Genomic DNA, 20616 nt, shown 5'->3' with positions numbered 1-20616 from the left:
GACGCTGGAAAAAAACCCAGTGTCGGTTAAATACAAAAGTACCACAAAAGAAATTGTAGCAATATAAATTTAGAATACTTTCATAAGGTATCAGTTTTTAATAATATCCTGTATTTTATCTAATACAATGTTGTGTACTACTTTATGTGAATCAATTATCATAGTAGAAATGCTGCGCATAGAACTTATAAGCCTGTCTTCCATACATAATTATGTCTAACTTTGAATTTCTCCATGTTGGTAATGGTGAAAATATTATGAACTGAAAGAATTGAAATTTAGGTAAATTAAAAACACAAAGCCTCAAAATAAAAGTAGTTTCAAATATATGTAAGTGTAAATATATATAGGAGCTAACAGGCATATCATTTTATCAAGCATCGTGCAATTCGGAGAGAATATTATCCAAGTCAACAGGATTAGTATCAGGTGAGGAAGCACTGTTTGAATCCTCGTATAGCATTGAATTTTCTGGCCGTTTGAAAAACTCAGGATAATTGTATTTACTATCAGATGATTCTTCTTCTTCCCCTGTCCTGACGAATATTTCATTGATCCTCGACCGTAGTCTTTCATCCAGGTTCAACTTCTTCAAATCGGTAATTGTTATATATTCCTTATAACTGGAACTCTCCTCAAATGTTTTCAAATAGAATTGGCCTGCCATATTCACTAACTCCTCATCTTTCACTGAATTTGGTGCATTTGATGAAGACAATTCTGACTCGTCATCACTTGGTTCTTCTTCATTATCATCTTCTTCACCTTTGTAACCCGTGGATCTCAATACTTTTGCAAAATCATCAAACCTGACCCCTCTAAGAATCTCGCGGCTTGAATCGTAAATGATTTCAAATAATTCTCCAAGTTGAGAATCCCCCATCTTGGGATATAAATATCCAAATGCCTCTTTGAACTCTGCCTTATTAAGGTATGTCTTATTACCCCTATCAAATTTGTTGAAAACATATCTCTCTAATGCAAGCCCATCCATTTCCTTTGGATCTGCCTCCTCTCCTTCTGCATTTTGCTTTTTGTCTCCTACCGCCTGCCCTTTCAAGATTGTTTTCTGCTTTAAAGTAGGAGGAACATTTTCTTTCATAGCATGCGGCTTCTTCAAAATTCGCAACACCTTCTCCTTCTTCTGTATTTCTCTATCTATAAACTGTAATCTATCGACCACCATATCGTGGAAAAAGGTCGTCTTTGCTTTAAACTTCGATATCTTAAGGTCTGAATCAATACTGTCGTACGACTTGTCTATTCTTGCAAAGAAAGACTTTATCTTTCCTTCATATGTATCCAACCTTTGGGTCATCAATTCGAGACTCTTTAAATCGTTCATAACTTCGGTGAGACAGTTTAATTGCTCTTGAGTATTTGTGTGGGGCTCAGAAAGCTCACTCTCGATCAAATTTAAGCCAAGTTGAATACTTGACGCATTCTTATGAAACGTAGCCCTCATTTGATCTGTATGACTCTCTATGTATTCATGAACAAATTTCTGTGCCTCAATCTCAAAACTGTTGAGCTGCTTCATCAATTTCTCTGCCTTCTTAATACTTTTTTCTTGAGGTTCCTCAAACGTTTGTAACTTGTAATCTCTCAAGCACATGTTCAATTTAAGCTTTTCCGAAATCAAAAGATTCAGTTCCTTAAATATTTTCATTTTCTCCGATGTCCGATATCGAATTACTAATGTTCTGAATCTTAGCACATCTTCCAAATTTCGAAACTCATCCGAGGTAAAGCTGAGTTGGGCCATCCAGTTAGCCATCTTAACGATAAGGCTTTCCATTCGTGCCAAAAGCCTGTTCTTCATTGCCACAATATTGCCCACGACGGCAATAAAAGTCTCTAAACGAACACGAAGTACATCCTTGGCGGTTTTAATTTCATTCTTATCCTCTTTTTCTTGAGCGAGATCAGCAATCTGCTTTGTCAAATCCATCTGACTCTTCTTCTTTTCCAGCTCCTTCACATTGTGATCAGTCAATTTTAATATCTCACCAACATGAAATTTCTCGTACCATATACTGACATATGCCATTATACTTTTCTCGTCCGGCTTCGTATTAACAAAATCTTCAGCATCTATAAGCCGGTTTATTCCGGCAGTCTCCGCCTGCTTGATCACTTCCTCCGTAAGATCCTTTGCATTAGGGAAGTCTGATTTGGCCTTGTCATAGTTTATCAAGTCAGGCCTATATTTATCTAGCAATGCAGCAAATGCAAGACCATCTGTCCACGAGGTGGTAAAATTTTGTATTTTAACCTCGTCTTTGTGCTCTGCTGTGGCTATTTGGGCCCAGTGTAAAAGAATTTCTTTCTTTCCAGATGAATCATCGGCTTTCTCATCAGTTTTACTGCCATCCTGTAATGAATATTTCAGAATAAGAGTCCAAAGCAATCCCAATATGAGTTTTATATTGCCATCAATTATATCCTCGGGACCAATGTTATATAAATGTAACTTCTCATGATTGCGTATGAAATCCAGAGCACGCGTTAAATTCTCGATCTGCTGAAACTTAGTCTTTGGTTTCACGTACACTGGTGTTATTTTCTGTTGCGTGAGAACATTAATGAGATTTAGAAGTGATATTCCAGAGATTAAATCATCCAATGAGTCGATCTTATCGTATTCTCCACCCTCTAATTTCATGTTCGCCCATCGAAAGAACGTTTTCTCTTGAATGAGAATCCATTTCTGTGTGTCTGATCCGGTGGATATAATAGATTGATCGGCTTCAAAGGATTCTTGTGAATCGTCTGATGTCGACATATTTGCAAGTCGCACACGAATTCTTAATATGAATACTGTCTCCTGTGTTTTTAAGTGTATGCAAAAGGAGATTTTAATAGCATCCCCACACAATAGGAAATATATGGATGATTCGCTTTAAAAGGATTCGTTCCGTATTGTGAATATGGCTCAGCGTGTACTTTTCTTTTGGAAATTCTGCAGCCAAAAATGCAAAGGCGTATATTCTAATATCAATCTATATCCGAGTTATAATTACTTTGTAGCGTCTAATGAAAGCTCAAAGATGGTAAATGATAGACTGTAACTCTAAGTGAATAAATACTCTAAGTGTTTGTAGAAATGTAGTCTAGACAACTCTATTGATAAATTCTGTGAATGATACAAGAACACATGTAAATTAAGCTTGAAAAGTTTCACCTAGCACGTTTAGGTTCCCACGGTAAGCCGAAAAGAGGCTGGTATATTTGAAAAGTAAACTCATAATGAAGACAATAATAATAGGCCCCCGACTATAACTCAGAGCGTGATTTTCCCGCGTTTCACACCATTCCCCAAAAAAAAATGAGAAGTACCATAATTCAGCATGATAAACAATCGGAATGAGCAACAATAAATTTGGATGTTCCATGCTAAATAATGCACGAGATCGGATTTTTCTATTCTCGCATGGCTTGGCTTTATTCAGGTTGCGACCTCTGGGTTCTGCAGTGTGCCTATTTGGGGAGAAATCTCGAGCTTGCTACACAATGGGACAACGTTAATCATATTTGATACCGGCGCGAACGCGAAACAATTTCATATTGATTAATGCCAAATAGTCGATATATTGATACTCTTGAGGATGCCAAGCGGTATTTCAAAAGAAACTCATTGAACGTCTTTTTTCAGTATCATTCGGTAAGACTACATGTTTATTGTTCCAATGATCATTTTCGCCATCGATCTGCCTGGGGACTTAAATAGCCTCTAGTACTTTCTCGAGGACATTAGTCCCACTTGTTCTTCTATGTGTATGTATATATGTATATCCCGCCACGTAATTCCAATATCGAGTCTTATATTTTGTTTTATTTTCTTCTCTTGGACGTCTGTCCCTTTACGTTAGAAAGCGAATTAAAGCACTTTCCATAGACAAAAAGTTTGCCACTTCAACTGATCATAAATACCTTCTGCAAATAGCATTCCTCTAAATCTTCTTATTAGTTATTGTATTCCTGAATATGTGTCGAGCGTAAAAGCCTATAAATCCCTACAGTAGGTATACAAAAATAAAAAAATAAAAATGATGGGAGGAATACACATCGACAATCACAAATGTATAGAAAACGGAAAAGAAACGGAGAAATATGAAGGAAGATTCACACGAAACATGATATTCAAGACTTAAAGAATGGATGGTTCAGAGCCTCTTTAGCTGTAAGACGCTCCTGGTGATCATACCTTAGTAGGTGATCAATTAGATCAATCACATACGGACTTCCGCTAAGGTATCTGTTACCATCATTGACAAACGACGACCATGGTTTACGAGGATACTCTCCTAGTATGTCATCGTACTCTGACGAAAGAGTAAGGTTATACTTTTGCAAGTACTTCATCAAGTCCTCCGTACCTAAAACCTTCGCTATTTTCACAAGCTGATCACTGTTCGACTTCCCTTTGAAAAATGGCTCCCTCTTAAAGACAATAGCAGCTATCATTGCGCCAACTGCCCAAAGATCCAAGGAATAATCATACTGGCGTAGATTGACCAAAAGTTCTGGACCCTTATGGTATCTCGATGCAACTCTAACATTGAAATCGGTACCTGGGTGATAGAAATCGGCCAAACCCCAGTCGATCAACTTGAGCTGCCGACGCTCTGGATCAATCATAACATTCTGTGGCTTGACATCTCTGTGTATGATTCCCATAGAGTGTGAATAATCTAGGGCCTTCAAAAGCTGAGTGAAGTAAAACTTGATATCATCTATAGTAAATTTCGAATACAACACTCTGAAATCAACATTGTTCACCTTCTCAAACACCAACGCCGGTATCTTTGAGGCGGAGTCCCGCACCACATCAAATAATCGAACGATATTTGGTCCCCCTGTTAGATTCTTGAGGATTTTAATCTCGCGGTGTATTTTCTTGATTTTAACCGGTTTCAACACTTTAATAACACACTCACCATCATTTAAGACATTTACACCTGTGAAAACCTCTGAGTACTTGCCTCTTCCTATCTTCTGGATGATCTCGTAGTTGTTGATGTTGCCCCACTCAATTGCATAATTTTCGTAATCCCAATATTCCCTAGGACGTATTTCGTTTGCATTTGAGTACACACGTGAGACCGAGTATATTTTGTGGCCTTTGCTATTGAAATTCTGATTCGACATCTGTAAAGAAGCCTGTTAATGATGCTTTATTCAATCTTACTGACTCCTTATTCCAACTTTGTGACTCGTATGACTTGACTTCTATTTTCACCCCGTCCAGTTTTCTGACAAACTTGTTATCCTTTTTATTGTATGCCAAGAACAAACTGCGTGTCTCACTTGACTCAATAGTTTTAAATTGATAACTTGTATGCTCTAAAATGTTTGCATCTTTCCGTCTACAAAAGCGGCGGTTAAAGGAAAGAAAAAGAAAGAACCTGCTCGGTTCGTGTAAAGTACGAGGAGAGCTCTCAAAAAAGATAAAAAATAAAAATTTATGAGGTAGGTGGGGGGGATAGAAAAAACGAAAAAAAATAAAATAGAATCAAAACTGGAGTGCGAAAAAAAAAAATTTGGGTGCAGTAATTACCACAAGGTCTTAGATTCGGGAAAGTGTACTACTTCACTTTGTATGTTTTGCATCCGTGCACCTTGTAGCTTGTTGGTAGAACTCATGTGAAACCCAAGTAGCGCAGTTTATACACTTCAGTCATAAGTTTACCGTCATTTGGTGTAATACATACGCAAAGCGAACTGCTGAGACTATTCGAAACAGAGTGTTATATATTTTGTGAAAAGTACGATTATTGTATGATCGAATCACAAATTTTGATGTTTCTTTGATGAAATATATTGGTACCTGCACGCTTGAGGTTGACAGTCCCCATATTCCGCAGAATATAGAACTTGTAGGGGATTCTTCATTTTTGATTAATCTAGAGGATGTGAGGTTCTATTCAAGTTATGATGATTGTGATAAGAACAGCTCTGATGATGGTCTCAGACCAGCTTTAGAAAGTTTTGTTGCTCAAAAGAACATGAAGCTGACTGAGCTGGTGGATTTTGCACAAGTACCGTTTTGGTTCTTTGATATGTCATCCCCAAGATCGGTCGAATATCGATGTTTTACAGAAAATGAAAATACCGAGGAATTCTTTAGAAAATTAGTGAATATTAGTTTCTCTTCAAATACAATTCTTACTTTATTGTTTGACGCAAAACACCCAACCGATATTTTCGAAGACACAAACAATGGCGATTACAGCCTGGCCATTTATCCCAAGCTCATACACATAAAAGATGATCAGAGTGGCTGTTTAAGTAAGAATGTGGCAATTTGTGCCAGCTTGTTAAACTTCAAGACTCCTATAGCACTGAGGTTGAATCGGGTGAGAGCACTTGCTGAAAGTGGACAGGTCACCTTGCCAAGTAATCGATCAGCAAGAAGTGTGTTTGTTGAACTGGATACAGTATCAAAGAAAAGAGACAAGTTCTTTGACAATTATCTCAAGAAGAGATCCGTTTCAAGACAGCAATCTGTGTCACGTGAAGATTCAGTTGATCCTGAAAATGCTTCTGTGCGTATGAACACAGAGACTAACTTTCATGAGCAATTCTTTGATCTCCTTGATCGATGCATTCTCAGTGAGTTTCGTATGAGAGGTGTTTCGAAGAGTCTTTCGAAAAGTGAGCTTGATGAATTATATGCTTTGATTTCGCGTTCTGCAAAGTTTATATTTCGTACCGAACTTAAGAAAAAGATCATTCCTTCACTTGATGCAATAGGAGATGTGGTAACTTCGATGGTGAGCATTTTATCACAAGGCGAACGAAGGAATTTTGGCAAAGTTAGTGAATCTTTTTCGGAGAAGCGTTGAAGTTGAAAGTTCAAAATCAAACGGGTAAACTTTTCTATTTATTCGCATAATGTACAACGGCAGTTTGAGCAACAAGCTACGTAGCCAAATTTGTAGAAGAATTGTATTTGAGGGTGTATAACCCACCCGAATTGAATTTACTTAATAACACACTTCGGATGATATCACATCTTCTTTATATCCTGACTACACTATGGTTTGAAAGTTGAAAGTATGGTTAGAATTCATGACACAACGTAAAAGATATAGAAAAGCAAGAACAGTGACAACAAAAAGATAATAAAATAAACCTAAAGGAAACATAATACGAAACTATGGATGATGTAGAAAAGGCATAGGAGAAAGCCTGAAACAAGAACGACGAAAAAAAAGCTAGAAAAACATGAGCGAATGCAATGATAAAATCAGAAATAGGACCAGCTTCTAAAATAAATCATTAACATAGGAAAACAGTGAATTGTGTAGAAACGTTTATTTGGTGTATACACCGACCTTGACCGTTGGACAGAAGGAAATCCTTTTGTGGGTTTTCGTCTGCTTGTCCTGCTTAAAGCGAGACAAAAAGCCACGAGTATTCTTCTTGAGAATAGACTTTGTGGCCTTTCTTTCCAATCTAGGATACGTCCGATCAAATGATGACGATACCGTGGTGGCAACTGAAGAAGTTGAATGCGTTATTTCTAGAGATGATAGATCGTATTGACAGAACTCGAATAGAGAGTCATCCTCTTCACTTCCAAATGGACTGTATTCCTGGACTTCATGTGTAGATTCGTTGTCACTGGAACATTCACAAGACATGCAAGATTGGGAATCACTAGAAAGAATATCATCACTCTTGCCAATAGATTTGCCATCAACAACTGGGCCATACAACGAAGTAACATCGTTAATCTTCATCCAGTTGATTTTGGCAGGATCCAGCTCTTTCAAGTGACGGAAGGATTTGTACCAAGCCCTCCAACATGCGTTTTCAAGCCTTGGACTTGATGTGCTTGGCATTAAAAGCATGACATCATCAACTGGTTCAAAGTAGCTGGCATCTCGAAGGTTCCTCATATTAGACAGATCATAAGGTTTCATAAATCGGTTGTTAGTTATGGCCTTCCAACAGTTGAAGTACTGCTCACTCTCTAATGTGGAACTCAAGTAGTCAACAGCTTCCGGCATCCGTAAATTAAGTAATTGTGCATCCGAATCAGAAATAGCAGGGAGAATTGTGAAATCGTTGGCACATGCACTGTCCAAGAAATCAGTATCCAAAAATTGATGATTCAGCGAATAGTTTGAGCGCTTGCACTGATCGTATTCGACGCTCGGCATTTTTAATTGTAAATATGTGATAAATGGGATATAGTGGAGTCAAAAAATTGTCCTGTGTACTAATAAATAGCCTGTAGCATTCGTTGGTATATCTCTTAATACCTTAATAAACCTTTAATAGCTGTAATTTGCGATTTCGTATAGACCACTGGACATCCAAAGTGGTAGAAGAGTTGTGTAAGAAAGTATAAGATAGAAAGCGGAATTCAATATAATTTAAATTAACTTAAATAACTTGAAACAAATGTGGTTGTATAGTTCAACAGAGAGAAAATTAAAGGAAGCGGAATCAACCACAGTTGAACATTATTGATAATAACAATACAAACACAAAGAGAAAGAAATGTGTAGAAATCACCCTTGTTTATATAAAAAATGTGCCAAGTGGGAGGAAGTACAACTCACCCATGACACCCTGGATTATTCTACTGCGTTAACAACCACAAAAAGACAATAGATGGAAAAACAGCAAATAATACGACGATTTGTTCTATTATGCAAGAATTCATTGTTGGCATCTGCTTCCAGCCGACGTAATTAATCATTTTCTCCTTTTATGGATTCCCCGCTTTTAGTCACGGGCGGCTGATGACCCTACCGATTAATCGGCAAGACAAAATGGAATGAGAAAACAAAAAAAAATTTACAAAATTTGACTCTTCAAATTCAGTATTGGAAACACATTTAGCATAGCAATGCCTCGATCTTTTTTTTTTCTTTACGTTTGGGTGAGGAGAGAAGTTGGATTTTCTTCAATGTGAATTCTGCTGTATACAATTCTATGCGCCCCCCACTTTTGCCATTTTATCCGGTGCATTCTTCTGTATGCATTTTTTTTTTGTTTCTTGGGGTAAGACATAAGTTCGTTCAGTTTGTATGCTTTCTCAGTATGATTCAAAAGTTTAAATTAGAGTAATAATTTTTCACCCCCACTTAAGGTATCCCACTGTTTCCCTTTGTATTAGTTTATGCCGATTTTTGCCGGAATACTTGAATAGTTTTGTATAGAGGGGTATGGTCCCTTTTTTTCATCCACGCATGAAAATGGTAACGTGCAGTACTTTATGCAAAATGGATTAGATAAGTTTGTTATTTACCGCTATCATTTTTTCTCCACTTGTAAGCATGACCCAATCGATCATCGAGTAATTCAATTGTTTTTGATCGGTTTTCGTTTAAAAGGCTGCTTTTACGACTACTCTTATAAAACTTTCAATCGCCAGATGACTTTCCGGTCGCTTTTTCCCGAGGTCCTCCTTAACTCATCTTTCTATATCAAGTGGTGTTATTGCTGCTGTTATTGCTGCATCTGGAATGTGCACTGTATCCTACGGCGGTGCTTTAATGAATGCGTAATCAGTTTGTATTGACAAAAAATAAATTTCCTAAAAGTATAGAAGCAAGGCATCTCATGACACCGTATTAAAAAAAAAAGCCCGAAGTAGCGTATTTCCGGCAGAGACAGGCGCAAAAGCGAAACTATCGAAAGAAAAAAGGCAGAATGCACTCTAAGATAATTGCTTAAGCATTGCCTGGACAGCAAATCTGGCATCATACTTCTGGTTAAGGTTTTCGGAAGTGAGTTCCGACTCCTTAGCACACAAATCACTGGCATGAGGACCAGGACTTGTAAATATCAACTGGTCCATATCACGTGGCATGTATGAAGGTTGAGATGGATCATATGGTGATTTTGTAGGTGTCTGGGGTGCGGGAACAGAATCAAAAGTATTCGATGAGATTCCGCTGACGAAAGGATCAACACCATACTTAAGGCCAGTAACAGTTGGAGTGGTGTTCTTATAGGCTGTATTTTGTAATTCATGTTGTGGTTGTTGCCCTTGTTGCCCCTGTTGCTGCTGCTGCTGATGTGTCTGATGTAGTTGCTGTAGTTGTGATTGATTTTCGTGTTGTGGTTGCAGCTGCATACTTGGTGCCGAAGCCTTAAAGCGCTGAAAGTCGACACTCGCACGTCCAAATGAGTCTATCTTCAAGGAAAGCTTGAAGTTGGCGGGCAAAAATTTAGTTCTCTTAATGGCTACTGGAACTGGAAAGTCTCTACCATCTCTTTTAAGTGCAGACGGCTCCGGCATAGACTGTGTTTTTCGAAGAGTTTTCTTGGTCGTGTCCGAAGGTAAAACCGGGGCAGAAATCGATTTTGATGACGTTATTTGAAGACCACCGATGTATGCCGGCTCTTTTTGAGCGATCTGCGGAAGTGTGCTTCCGGGAGATGAAACGAGAGTTGTTTGAGCCGGAGTCTGTGAATACCAGTGGGTATACATAGGTGAAGAGTTAAGTATGGCGGAAAACTTTGTTGTCTTCGGAGTTGATGGAACTTTACGTGTATTCTGAAGAGGACTTGATGCAGTTTGAGCATGTTCCCTGGCAGAAACGTGAGCCATTGGTGAAGACTGAAGTAGAGACGGATTCACGTTTGAGGTAGAAGTGGAAGAAAGTGGTGGTGCGTTCAAAGCTGAGGGAACAGTAAGTGAAGGTAAGCCCGATAAAGATGGAGCTGAAAGCTCTAGCAATGAGCCATAAGTGAGAGCGGAGGTTCCAAGCTGGACCACATTTGCTTTGGCCTTTGCAATTTCATAATTGGACAGAGGAGATGTTCTTAATGGAGAAGATGCAAGATACTTGACAGGAGACGTTCTTAGAGGAGTCGACCTTTCTGAGCCTGACATTGTAGATAATGGAGAAGAGCGAATATTTCTAGATGACACTATCGTGGACCGTTGGGGTGTTTTATTATAATAGCTGTCCAACGCACCCGTGGTAGCCACCGATGCACCACCGGGGCCACCGGGGCCACCGCGCAGTAAAGTTGCCTGGGGAATAAATTTTGGTGGCGGGATCGCGAATTTTTCTCCGGGTAAAGTGCCGCGCGGATTTGGCGTTGGGGACACCGGGGCTCCCGTTTCGCGGGCCGGCTGGCCGGCAGAATTTGCAGGGGCACCCTGAGTTATCGAAACGAGGGGCAGGCCAAAAGATAACGTGGCACTTTTAGCATTCTTTGGTGTTGAGGCTTTGGACGAGTTATTCGACGAGGAATTAGATTGTGTCCGTCTTTTCCGCTTAGGTGATTTTAACTTCATCACGGGACTGGAACAAACACCCTGTCTGACCACAGCAGCAGAGTTATTGGATGCATTTAGTGGGCTTGTGATTTCTATTGGTAAGGTTGATTCTCCAACCCGATTTTCCCTATGCTTGCTTGGTCTTCCACGTCTTCTCTTCACGGGAGTAGATCGCATGTTGCAGTTGTAGTGTTTATTGTATTTGCGACTTGAGGTAAAAAATGAGTTGGTTCGAGTCCAAATGTGAAAGAGTGTGATGTGAAGCAAATGAGTGATATAGTCAATTGACTGCAATTATGGAATTGAGTTTTGCCGAATGATGTAGATGGTGAGAATATGTCAAAATACTAACGTTATAGCAACCGCCAAAGGTACTTGATTTCTTATTTTGTTCGATCAATTTAGAGAAAGTTTGATTTGACTGTCTGCCTTTCCAGACTCCTTACTTTACTCTGATCCTTTTGAATCAATCCCAATCAGTCAAGCAATGAACTTGAATCTTCAAAAAAGAGTTTATTACTTTAAACAAATTAAAGTAAAGATATAGGAATGAATCTAGAAATAAGTAAAAAGCCTTTAGCAATTGGATATCGTTGCCCATGCTCCCAAAACTTTGTCGAAATCGGCTGCTTGATTTCTGTTCTCTGGTCAAAATTCCCCCCCCCCTCTAACCCTTTTTTTTTTTTCATTCTCACTGTCCTGCACCTAATTTGCAAGCACTATCCCCGGTTACTTCAATGGGTATTTTGTTTTATGCATTCTATTATTATCGATTGGGAAGTTTTTTTTTATTCTTATTTTTTTTTTGTATTTTCTTTCTTCCTCTTTTTTTCTCTTTCCAAATGAATAATCCCGAGTTTTGAAACCCCCAGTCCCATTCTTTTCTTACGTGTGATTGCTGTCTACCCGTTGAATGGAATAATAAAGCAAAGCCTATCCCGCTTTCATGGATAAAGCGGTATTCTTGGCTCATTTTCCATTCCTATTTTCCGTTGTAATTTTCTTAATTTGTGTGTCACATTACAATATGCATTTTTTTCATCCAGAAATATCGGAGTAATATGAGATCCAATGGATCACATGTGTTTCAGAATTTTACGGTCTTCGTTATATTCATACTAAAAATCTACCAAAAGTTCTATGATCCAGTGACGGCTCGGAACACTCGTAATCTTCGTTTGATTGGAAACCGCACCAAAAATGTCAGTTTATGTTCAATACACCAACACTATATTCAGGATTGCTAAATTTGAGTTTATCCGTTTGTTGAATATAATTGTTGTTTTCCTTTGTATTCAAAAATTTTAACCTCAAATCCACATCAGTGTGTATATATATTGGCGGAGCTTAAATGAGCATATTTCTAAATAATGTAGATCAATGTAGCAACGAGTTGGCTGGTATCACTTTTTTTTCCTTCTAAATTTTTTTTGATCATTTTTTTGAAATTTTAAATTTTCATTGTCTTAATTTAGGCGTTTTTCCCGTTTCATATTAATTGTTTACGTGTACATTTTTCCCGTCTCATCATTTTAGCTACTTTAGGAAATGTTATGAAATACGATGGTCTTAAACTTTTTACCCATGATATTGTCGCGTCAATCGTCTATTTTTTGCGCTTGAACATTCCAATCTGCGGAGAACGACACACCCTTTACTTGTAGCCATATGTTTAATTTTTATCGCTTCGGGGTATCTTACCGCAAGACGTTTATTTTATTTTTTAAAGGAACTATGAAATGCTCTTCAAGTGTTGCATGTATCAAACTTAAAATCCTTTCTTAGGTCTTATAGTAATATGATATTATTTTCTTGTTGTTTTTCTTCAGATATGCAGCATTCCATACTACTCAGATGAATTCCACTTAACTGTTTTTTTTTTTTCGATTTTTTTCCATATGGCTCTTCTCGGCAGGTGCAAGAAAAAAAATTGGTGGATTAGGACCCGTGGTTGTTTCCTATTTGGATAAAGGCGGTAAATTTTTGTCTCCAATTCTCCAGCTACGACTGATCTGGGTAGGGTGCACTCCAGTTTATCTCTGCAGTTTTATAATTTTCATGTAGAAGCGTGCTATCAGACTCGTTTAGATAGTGAAGATGTTGGAGAATAAGAAGTTGCTTAAACTTGCAAAAGACTGGCTTGGAGTGGATGTAGATCCGGTCACTAGAGCTGAAATTCAAAAGCTTGTGGATGATCAAAAATACGAGGAGCTTGATAAAAGACTGTCCAATAGGATTGTTTTTGGTACAGCTGGTTTACGGTCCCGAATGGAGGCAGGATTTAGTCGCATAAATGATGTTACCATTCTTCAAGCTTCTCAGGGCTTAGCCAAGTACATTTTGGATTTAAGCGCCGGAAAAGATGAAGACTTGTCTGTTGTGATTGGGCACGACCACAGGTATCATTCCGAAAGGTATGCGGATCTCACTGCGGCAGCCTTTCTTCATTATGGCTTTAAAGTGTATTATCTTGGTCCTGGCGTGATTGCTACACCTGTTGTTCCATTCTCAGTTGATCATTTTAAGGCTTCTGCCGGTGTTATGATTACCTCTTCGCATAATCCAAAGGATGATAATGGATACAAGGTGTACTGGAAGAATGGATGTCAAATAATCCCACCACATGACAAGGGCATACAGAAGTCGATAATACATAATTTGAAACCATTCTTTACGGATGAGAAGTGGGATACGGAGTCTGTATTTAAGGAGCATGAAGAAGAGCTTCAATACTGCAAGGTGGAGGTTGTAGAGTCCTATATTCAAGCAATAAAGGAGAAGCTTATCACAGGTCCTGTTTCTGGCTTTCAGGCTGTCTACACACCAATGCATGGTGTTGGATATGAATTTGCTGCTCGTATTACTGCTCAACTTGGAGATGAGTATGATTATGGAATTGAAGAATCTGCTGAGACCAATGAGGCATCAAAAGATGAGTGTGAAACAGCTGCTGATGGAACCAAAAGTGATGAAGGTGAAACAGCTGTCGAGGAGACGAGCATAAAGAATGGAGAGCTAGATCCTCAACAATCTGTCGAAAAGGCTTCAGCTGGAGTGGATCATAATGATGGAAAGAAGCCACTTTTAGTTGTGGTTCCAGAGCAAAAGAATCCCGATCCAGATTTTCCAACAGTGTCTTTTCCTAACCCGGAAGAGAAAGGTGCTCTAGACTTAGCCATATCTACCGCTGAAAAGGCCGGAATTTCGTTGGTGGTTGCTAATGACCCTGATGCAGACAGATTTTCTGTGGCGGTCAAGGAAAGAGGTGTATGGAAACAACTCACAGGGAATGAGATTGGCTTCCTCTTTGCCTATTACATCGCCAAGAAGTATTCAAAGGATGAGCTTGATAAAGTGTACATGGTGAATTCAACTGTGTCATCCCAAATGATTGCTTCTGTGGCGGAGAAAATGGGATTCCACCATGAGGAAACTTTGACTGGCTTCAAGTGGATCGGAAATAAGGCCATAGACTTGGAGAAAGAGGGTTTTAGTGTTCCTTTTGGATTTGAGGAGGCCATCGGATTTATGTTTTCTGTTTCCCATGATAAGGACGGTATTTCTGCATTGGCTGTTTTCTTGCAAATGTATCAGGAGCTAAGAAATAAGGAGTTAAGCATATCTTCCGTCTTGAATCAAGGCTATAAGAAGTTTGGCTTTTACAGTTCTTGTAATGGTTACTACAGAACAACAGACAAATCTATAATTCCAAAGATCTTCGATGAAACGATCAGGCAGAGTGCTTTTGATCAGTATCCAAGACGTATTGGAGATTATGCCGTTCTTTCTTGGAGAGATCTTACTGTGGGCTTTGATTCAAGTACTAAGGACCATCAACCGGTTCTTCCAATTGATCCGTCTTCTCAAATGATTACATGCACACTTCAAGGTGCCAATGAGAATGAAAGGGTCAGGTTCACCGCCCGTGGTTCTGGAACAGAGCCTAAATTAAAGGTTTATATCGAGGCTAAAAGTCAATGGGGTGCCAGGTCAAAGAAATTGGCAAAAGCCGTTTGGGAAGTTTTAAAAAGAAAATGGTTCAGACCGGGATTCAATGATTTAAGTGAAGTGTGCCAATGTTAAATATTGCTTTTCAGCGTCTGCCCTTGACAATTTTCGTTATCCCAGCTATCCCTATGCATTTAGTATTGTCGCATCACCATCAATAAAACATTTTGCATTCTGTCTTTTTTTTTTGCGAGCTTACTTTCTCCCAACTAATAATTTCATTTCTATTCCATTTTTGATGGCTGCAATACATTCATGATAAACGTAATATGGTGTGTGTTCAATCGTCCTCCGTTGTATGAAATTAAATGCTTTTTTTATGTCTGCAGCAGTCTTCTGTATTGTTTCGAATGCTGTGTAATTTAAAATAGCCCTACTTCTTGCTTGCCGCGGGTGCCGATTTGCACGTGTGTCGAATCGAGCAAAAAAAGAGCAATAATAAAAACGCTAGACAGCAAAACATTGTATGGATTTCGTACACATCGAAGCAATTAATTCAGGGTGAGCTACAAGTCAAATACAAAGCGCAAGCATACTTCTTATACCATACTGTGATCCACAATTTGGGACCTTTATTGTAAGGTTAATTAATGATAAGGCAAAGTTTATGAGTTACCTGGACTTTCGTCATATTCTTTTTTTTGTTATTTTTTGTTCCGAGGATTCTCATATATTCGTTCAGAGTTCGATTGTTTAGGAATTCTGTAACTTTACCCTCTCATTCTTCTTTGTTCTTTCCCAGTTGTGGTTCTCAACCGCGTACGTAGCGTCGGAAATTTATGTATTGTTTTAATTCCTACCTCTCTTATTTCTCGGCGTCTAATAATACCTATCTAATTTAAATATTATATTACTCGTGTATATATTTTTCATTTTGCTTTTTTTGTTTGCTTCCATAAGCAATACTTCTTCACCTACCAGATCTGCCGGTCTTTACCTTTTCCCCTGTATTAAAAGAGATGTACAACCATGATTAACCTTCTCAAATTTATATATACTACTATTTAATATACCATTCTACCAAAGAGTGGCCGATAAAAATGTAAAGAAAAATAACGAAAGCTAAAATCAATGTTTATGATCTTTTACGTATTGCTTATTTCTCTCCTTGGTTTCTTTCAGTAGTTTGCATCTCCCTTTTCATTTCTATTCATTTTTATCATCATTGTACATGTTCATGGCTTTCTTTCTTTTTTTTCACCGAGATGCTCGCCATTTTAAGACCGCTCAAATTTTTTTATCGTACTTGTATTTTGTCTACTCCTAAAATAGGTTCTAAAAAAATAAAATAAGAAGTAAGGAAGAACGTACCTGCCGAAAAATAAGTATTCTTTTCTGTTTAGGAATAACGTTCAGATCTATCTATCCACCTTGCGTATTTTACTTTTATTCTTCCTTTTTTGATGTGAGTAGTTTTATGTTGTTGAAGTTTCAAGACTGTGTTCGTTCTTTTATTGGCTTCTATTTCTTCATTAGCTGCCCACAGTTGTATTCCTTTCATCTTTTCGCAGCCTAAGTGGGACTTTTGATCTAAACGCTAACATATTTTTGAATTTTCTTCTCATCAGAACAGTTTGATCAGTATCGTGTCTGAAGTCCTATAGAATTACATATCTTATTATGCAGCATTTCATATGGAGCTTCAGATCGAAGCCCAGACTACCAATGTAAGTTCAGGCACCTTTTATAGAGAGATTCGCATTTTGAGCCTCTTTTTTTACTAACATCAGCACACTCCATTTCTTATAGTGATTATGGTGACTTAAAGCCTAAAAAATCCAATTTCAAGCAGTCCAAATGGAGGAAAATAGGGCCGATCTTATGTGCGATCATATTATTCGTGTACATTATATTAGGAGGAAAGTATTTTTCTTCTTCAGAAGCTGATCCGGCGGGAAGCAAATCCAAGGCTGACTCTGTGACGTTTGGGGAAAATATGGGGCAGAAATCTACTCAAGTTTTGATAAATAATAACCATAATGCGGGGGTTCAGTTGAAAAATGGTAATGAGATGTCCGATCTACCGAAAAATGAAGATGATTTGCCTGATTCAGTTCATATATATGATTTGGGCAAGTCCCAAGGCAAAATAAAGGCCGAACAGAATGAACAACGTGTTCTTCTATTGATTCCACTTAGAAACTGTGAAAACATGCTTCCTTTGATGTTCCGGAATATGATGAACATGACATACGATCATTCGCTCATTGATGTAGCGTTTCTCGTTAGTGACTGCACCAAGGGGGACCGGACGTTGGAAATGTTGTATAAGTATTCGATCGCACTTCAAGAAAAAGAACTACTTCCCATGCTTGAGGAGCATGACAATAAGGTCACGTCTAAAGGATTCTATGGTACAACAGATCTGTATATGCGATACATGCCGGAAGATTATATAAAGAAAGTGAAAAATGCGTTCTCGCCCCCATACCATGAAGGTTACACCAAGCCGTTCCATAATATTGAAATCTATCAGAAAGACTTTGGTCAATCTATAGGACAGGGTTTCAGCGATAGGCATGATGTGAAAATACAAGGTATTCGTCGAAAGTTGATGGGCCGGTCGAGAAATTGGCTTTTAAGCGCGGCATTGCGCCCATATCACTCGTGGGTTTATTGGAGAGATGTGGATATTGAGTTATGTCCCGGCGATGTTCTACAGTTTATGATGAAGTTTGCCAAAAACTTTGATATTATGATTCCAAATGTTTGGAGGCCACTTCCAACATTTTTGGGTAACGAGCAGCCTTACGACTTGAATTCGTGGATTGAATCGGATGAGGCACTTAAGCTTGCGAAAACTCTTGATGAAGATGATGTTATTGTAGAAGGGTATGCTGAATATCCGACCTGGAGAGCCCATTTGGCATACATCAGGGATCCGAATGGAAATCCAAATGAAATTGTGAGTCTTGACGGTGTTGGAGGTGTTTCGATACTGGCAAAGGCTGAGGTTTTTAGGAGAGGCGCAAACTTCCCTGCTTTCACATTCCTAAATCATGCAGAAACTGAAGCGTTTGGTAAAATGTCCAAGCAAATGGGCTTCAAAATTGCAGGTCTTCCCCATTATACTATATGGCATATCTACGAACCAAGTCAAGAGGATCTTCAAAAGATTTCACAGATGGAAAGGAAGAAACGTCGTTTTGGAAAGTATAATGATAACTGATTCTGTATTCTTTACTTCCACGCTAACAAGCATTTTTAACATTCATTTCGTGTTTTTTTCTTGATTCAGCTTTGGTTTATCATTTCTATGCATACATATATCTTTGTTTTCTACCGTTTAATATTTCTTGCTCATTTTTTGACATGTACCAGGCTAATATGTGAGCCATATTATTCAAATTGTGTAACATATGATCAAAAGTTGCATTCTTTTTTAGATGTAAGTTTAAGATATTTTGTTTCATATTGACTAGCATAGCTTAATTCCTCTTACAAGAAAAATTGAATATTTGCATTGTGCACACAAGCGATAAAATCGAACGAGTTTATACAAGATTCGGTAGGGAAAGTACACAAAGATAAAATCGAAGAATAACTCAAAACGTAAATTCATAGACATAAACGAAGGAGTCTAAAAGATCGTACAATATTATAGAAGGAAACAGGCACTTAAAAGAAGTTGTGCTAGGGCAAGCAGCGAACAACAAGTGGTAAATGAATTGTCGCCAATTGCAGCTCCTGCTTTTGAAACTGAACTACTTTTTGAAGTTGTTTCAAGTTTGGTTGAGCATCCTCTAGTGCTGTTTGTTAGACTCGAACTATTGGAACCTTTTGTGCTAAAAGTTGAGTATGAAGCATTGGATGAAAGCGTTGAAGTAGTTGAAGTCGAATGATACGTTCCAGAAGGACTGCTGACCGAAACAGATTCGGCGTTCACATTTGGAGTGGAGGATGATTTTTCTATTTCAATATTGTCATTTCTCTCTGCAAATCCGATTTCGGAGCTCGCATAATTAAACTCAACGTAATAATGGCTGAGAAAAAGGTTACCCAAAATCCATGCACCATCTTCTGTCACATCTGATCCCTGGAAATTGCTAACACAATATCCATAGAGGCCTGAATCCTCTGCATATGATTCTCCTAAATATTCTTCGGGGCTGATAGTCCAATTATGGCCTCCAATTTCTAGGTCAATGTTTATTGTCGAATTGCAGTAAATAGCATACTGTGTTCCATCAGAGACTGAATTTGTAAAATATGAGTGCAAAGTGACCGCATCTTTGGGTGTTAGAATTATAGAAGTGGTTCCCGAATCAATAAGTCCAATTCTTGATGTTCTGCTCCTAGTATTGTTGATTGACATCGAATCAAAGGTTGCTTTAAACGCGTCGATGTATATGCTGTCTATTACAACTTCCCAGTGATTAGATGATTCTTTAATTGTTGGTACAGTGTATAGTGGATCCTCGTAAAGTTCTGTATGAGTTTTTCCAATGACAAAAATGCCAGCGTTATTTTCATCAGTGGACGTATTGTACTTCTTCATACACAATGCAAACTTATTCTGTGATATGCTCTTTTGAGATTCAAAAAACTCTACTATATTTTCTAGCTGTACCTTTGATGTGCCATTCGCAGACAAACCCAACACACCGCTGAAGTTGTAAGATTGAAAAATATCAGGAACGTCTGTAGCCACACCAAACGAAAAATTATTGGCCTTGATACCAGCCACGGTAACATTATCCGAATTTATAGTACCAGATGCATTCCCTTCGTTATAATTTAGGTCAAATGTTCCTTGATTTGATCTGGAAGCTTCGCTTGCAACGTACAATGTCTTCCCTGTACACGCAGCATCTGTACAGTTAGATCCATAAATCCATAAATAGGGACTGCCGGTATCGAGAAGCAACGGGTATGCAGAGGATCCTATTTCTGCATTCACATAAAAAGCTTCATTTGTTTCGTCACTATAAAGATATGAAATCCCATCCCCTATAAAAATTGACTGTGAATCATTAGAGGATGATAAATTTTCCTTCCTAGATGAAGTTTTTTTTTTGGAACTGGTTTGTGCATTAGATCTATCTATAGCCTTGAAAGATGATGGAGCCTTCTGTTTTGAAGAAACGGTGAATTTCTTGTCCTCTTCAATGAATGTTGGAAATATTGGTATAAATGCTTCAGCTAGTATAGGAAGTGCTGCAATTAGGAGTATTTTTAGCAGCGATATTTCAAGTTTCATGATGGAGCAAAAATGGCAGTGAGGTATGAAATAGAGAGAAAGATAATGATTACCTGTTGGTGGTGATATGAAACAGAACACTGCTGTGAAAGGATTCCAACCTCTGTGTTATATTTGTGAAGATTCTACAAAGAAAAGCTCAATTTAAGCGGAA

The 20616-nt window shown here is 38.2% G+C and overlaps 7 protein-coding genes across 7 annotated transcripts; 2 read left to right on the top strand and 5 right to left on the bottom strand.

Annotated features, from left to right (window-relative positions):
- Positions 1-373: 373 nt before the first annotated feature.
- On the bottom strand, positions 374-2785 carry BRETT_001288 (uncharacterized protein; the record flags this gene model as incomplete). The annotated part of the gene is made up of 1 exon (XM_041279842.1): positions 374-2785. One exon carries the CDS (start codon positions 2783-2785, stop codon positions 374-376), a length of 2412 nt encoding a protein of 803 aa, XP_041138056.1.
- A 1358-nt stretch (positions 2786-4143) lies between these two features.
- CKA2 (Casein kinase II subunit alpha') lies at positions 4144-5151 on the bottom strand (the record flags this gene model as incomplete). The annotated part of the gene is made up of 1 exon (XM_041279841.1): positions 4144-5151. The coding sequence occupies one exon, from the start codon at positions 5149-5151 to the stop codon at positions 4144-4146; it is 1008 nt and encodes a 335-aa protein (XP_041138055.1).
- Positions 5152-5813: 662 nt separating this feature from the next.
- BRETT_001286 (uncharacterized protein) lies at positions 5814-6848 on the top strand (the record flags this gene model as incomplete). Its single annotated transcript, XM_041279840.1, has 1 exon — positions 5814-6848. The coding sequence occupies one exon, from the start codon at positions 5814-5816 to the stop codon at positions 6846-6848; it is 1035 nt and encodes a 344-aa protein (XP_041138054.1).
- A 471-nt stretch (positions 6849-7319) lies between these two features.
- On the bottom strand, positions 7320-8171 carry BRETT_001285 (uncharacterized protein; the record flags this gene model as incomplete). Its single annotated transcript, XM_041279839.1, has 1 exon — positions 7320-8171. One exon carries the CDS (start codon positions 8169-8171, stop codon positions 7320-7322), a length of 852 nt encoding a protein of 283 aa, XP_041138053.1.
- A 1508-nt stretch (positions 8172-9679) lies between these two features.
- BRETT_001284 (uncharacterized protein) lies at positions 9680-11431 on the bottom strand (the record flags this gene model as incomplete). Its single annotated transcript, XM_041279838.1, has 1 exon — positions 9680-11431. One exon carries the CDS (start codon positions 11429-11431, stop codon positions 9680-9682), a length of 1752 nt encoding a protein of 583 aa, XP_041138052.1.
- Positions 11432-13351: 1920 nt separating this feature from the next.
- On the top strand, positions 13352-18431 carry BRETT_001283 (uncharacterized protein; the record flags this gene model as incomplete). The annotated part of the gene is made up of 2 exons (XM_041279837.1): positions 13352-15324; positions 17012-18431. 2 exons carry the CDS (start codon positions 13352-13354, stop codon positions 18429-18431), a joined length of 3393 nt encoding a protein of 1130 aa, XP_041138051.1.
- Positions 18432-18860: 429 nt separating this feature from the next.
- BRETT_001282 (uncharacterized protein) lies at positions 18861-20462 on the bottom strand (the record flags this gene model as incomplete). Its single annotated transcript, XM_041279836.1, has 1 exon — positions 18861-20462. The coding sequence occupies one exon, from the start codon at positions 20460-20462 to the stop codon at positions 18861-18863; it is 1602 nt and encodes a 533-aa protein (XP_041138050.1).
- Between the last annotated feature and the right edge of the window lie 154 nt (positions 20463-20616).

The sequence above is a fragment of the Brettanomyces bruxellensis genome, chromosome 8 (genome assembly GCF_011074885.1).
Source record: "Brettanomyces bruxellensis chromosome 8, complete sequence".
Taxonomy (NCBI): Eukaryota; Fungi; Ascomycota; class Pichiomycetes; order Pichiales; family Pichiaceae; genus Brettanomyces; species Brettanomyces bruxellensis.
This window is presented reverse-complemented; position numbering and strand designations above follow the sequence as displayed.